Here is a 1,278-nt window from a genome sequence, read left to right as displayed (position 1 = left end):
ACTATTACCAGAATTTAAACTCCGGAAGGCGACTAATGAGAGGCTTGAACTCATCTGAAGCTTTAGTAGGCAATAGAGGTCCATCAGAAGGTTCCATCTGAGGATCAACAAGAGGCGACAGGAAACCAACCAGCAAATAGACTATGTAAAAGCCCAAAAAATATGTAACAAAGTAGAATCCATGAACAGAATAAATACGAAGAGCATAAAGGAGTGCCATAATTACAGTGGTTCCAATCCACCTATAGAGTACATGGGGAGTCGTTTTATCTAAGTAATACTGGAAGCTCTTTGCAGGTTTAATGTTCAAAGCTGCAGCCGCTGATGCACCATCATCTCCAACACCCTCCATAAAACCACAACTTGAAAATCCTTGAAATACATAGGGATAAGATCAACGAGGGCAAGATATCACGCTACAAGCAACTAGATATACATTTCGTGGACTCATTGCCAAAGGGAGAAATAAACGAGTTTAGAGACTCAATTTTATTGCTGCTAAGAACAAAGAGGAACTTAATTTATAAAACTTAAAGCTCATATCGCTCACATTGTGTCAATCTTTCTGAAGTATGTTCTTCCTATGCTTCCTAGAATGCATTACTGTATATTATTGACTAATCAATATTTCCTAGGGTTGCCTGAATAGATTGTTTGTAGTACCAGCTACTAGTTTCATCTTCTGTGATCTTTAGTTGAACTCACCACAGAAGCTTGTCACCTGCAACTTCATGTTGTATTTTTTATTCTATGTTTCTCTTAAGGATCTAGTTACTTAAAATTTCTATCTCTTAAATTGCACTCTGCTTTTAAAACAAAATGCGAGTATAGCTACAGCTTTTGTTAACACGTTTATTATATTTGTTGGAAAAAAAATTGGAGAGGAAGATGAGTCATGATGAGTTCTTCATGGAGACTCACATCCGGAAGAAGAATGCACCGACAATCCATCTAGATGGGTCGAGGACCGGGCAAGGGCGGCCCGACAAATTTTGTGGCCCAAAGGCAAACTTTACGAGGGGCCTTAATTTTTAATTTTTTATAATTATTTATTTGAAGTTTATTTTTTTAGCTTTTCTTAGATACAAAGTTATTAATAATTTTCTTATAGTCAATAACTTCTAATAAGTATTTCTCAATTGACAATATAGGTAATCCCTTTAACCTTTCTTTTGTACATTGTTGTTCTTAGGTTAAGATTTTATCAATTTTAATTTTGAAAACTTCTTTCCGCTGTAAACAACGATAACATGAGTTACGAACTATATTTCATAAGCA

At 35.4% G+C, this 1,278-nt stretch overlaps 1 protein-coding gene across 1 annotated transcript; it reads right to left on the bottom strand.

Annotated features, from left to right (window-relative positions):
• Window positions 1–8: 8 nt before the first annotated feature.
• LOC109222825 (protein RER1B-like) lies at window positions 9–352 on the bottom strand (the record flags this gene model as incomplete). The annotated part of the gene is made up of 1 exon (XM_019387135.1): window positions 9–352. A coding segment is annotated over exon 1 (344 nt), but the record flags the coding sequence as incomplete, so codon positions are not given.
• Between the last annotated feature and the right edge of the window lie 926 nt (window positions 353–1,278).

Source organism: Nicotiana attenuata, unplaced genomic scaffold (assembly GCF_001879085.1).
Source record: "Nicotiana attenuata strain UT unplaced genomic scaffold, NIATTr2, whole genome shotgun sequence".
NCBI lineage: Eukaryota > Viridiplantae > Streptophyta > Magnoliopsida > Solanales > Solanaceae > Nicotiana > Nicotiana attenuata.
The sequence above is the reverse complement of the archived record's forward strand: the minus strand, read 5'-3'. Positions and strand labels throughout refer to the sequence as shown.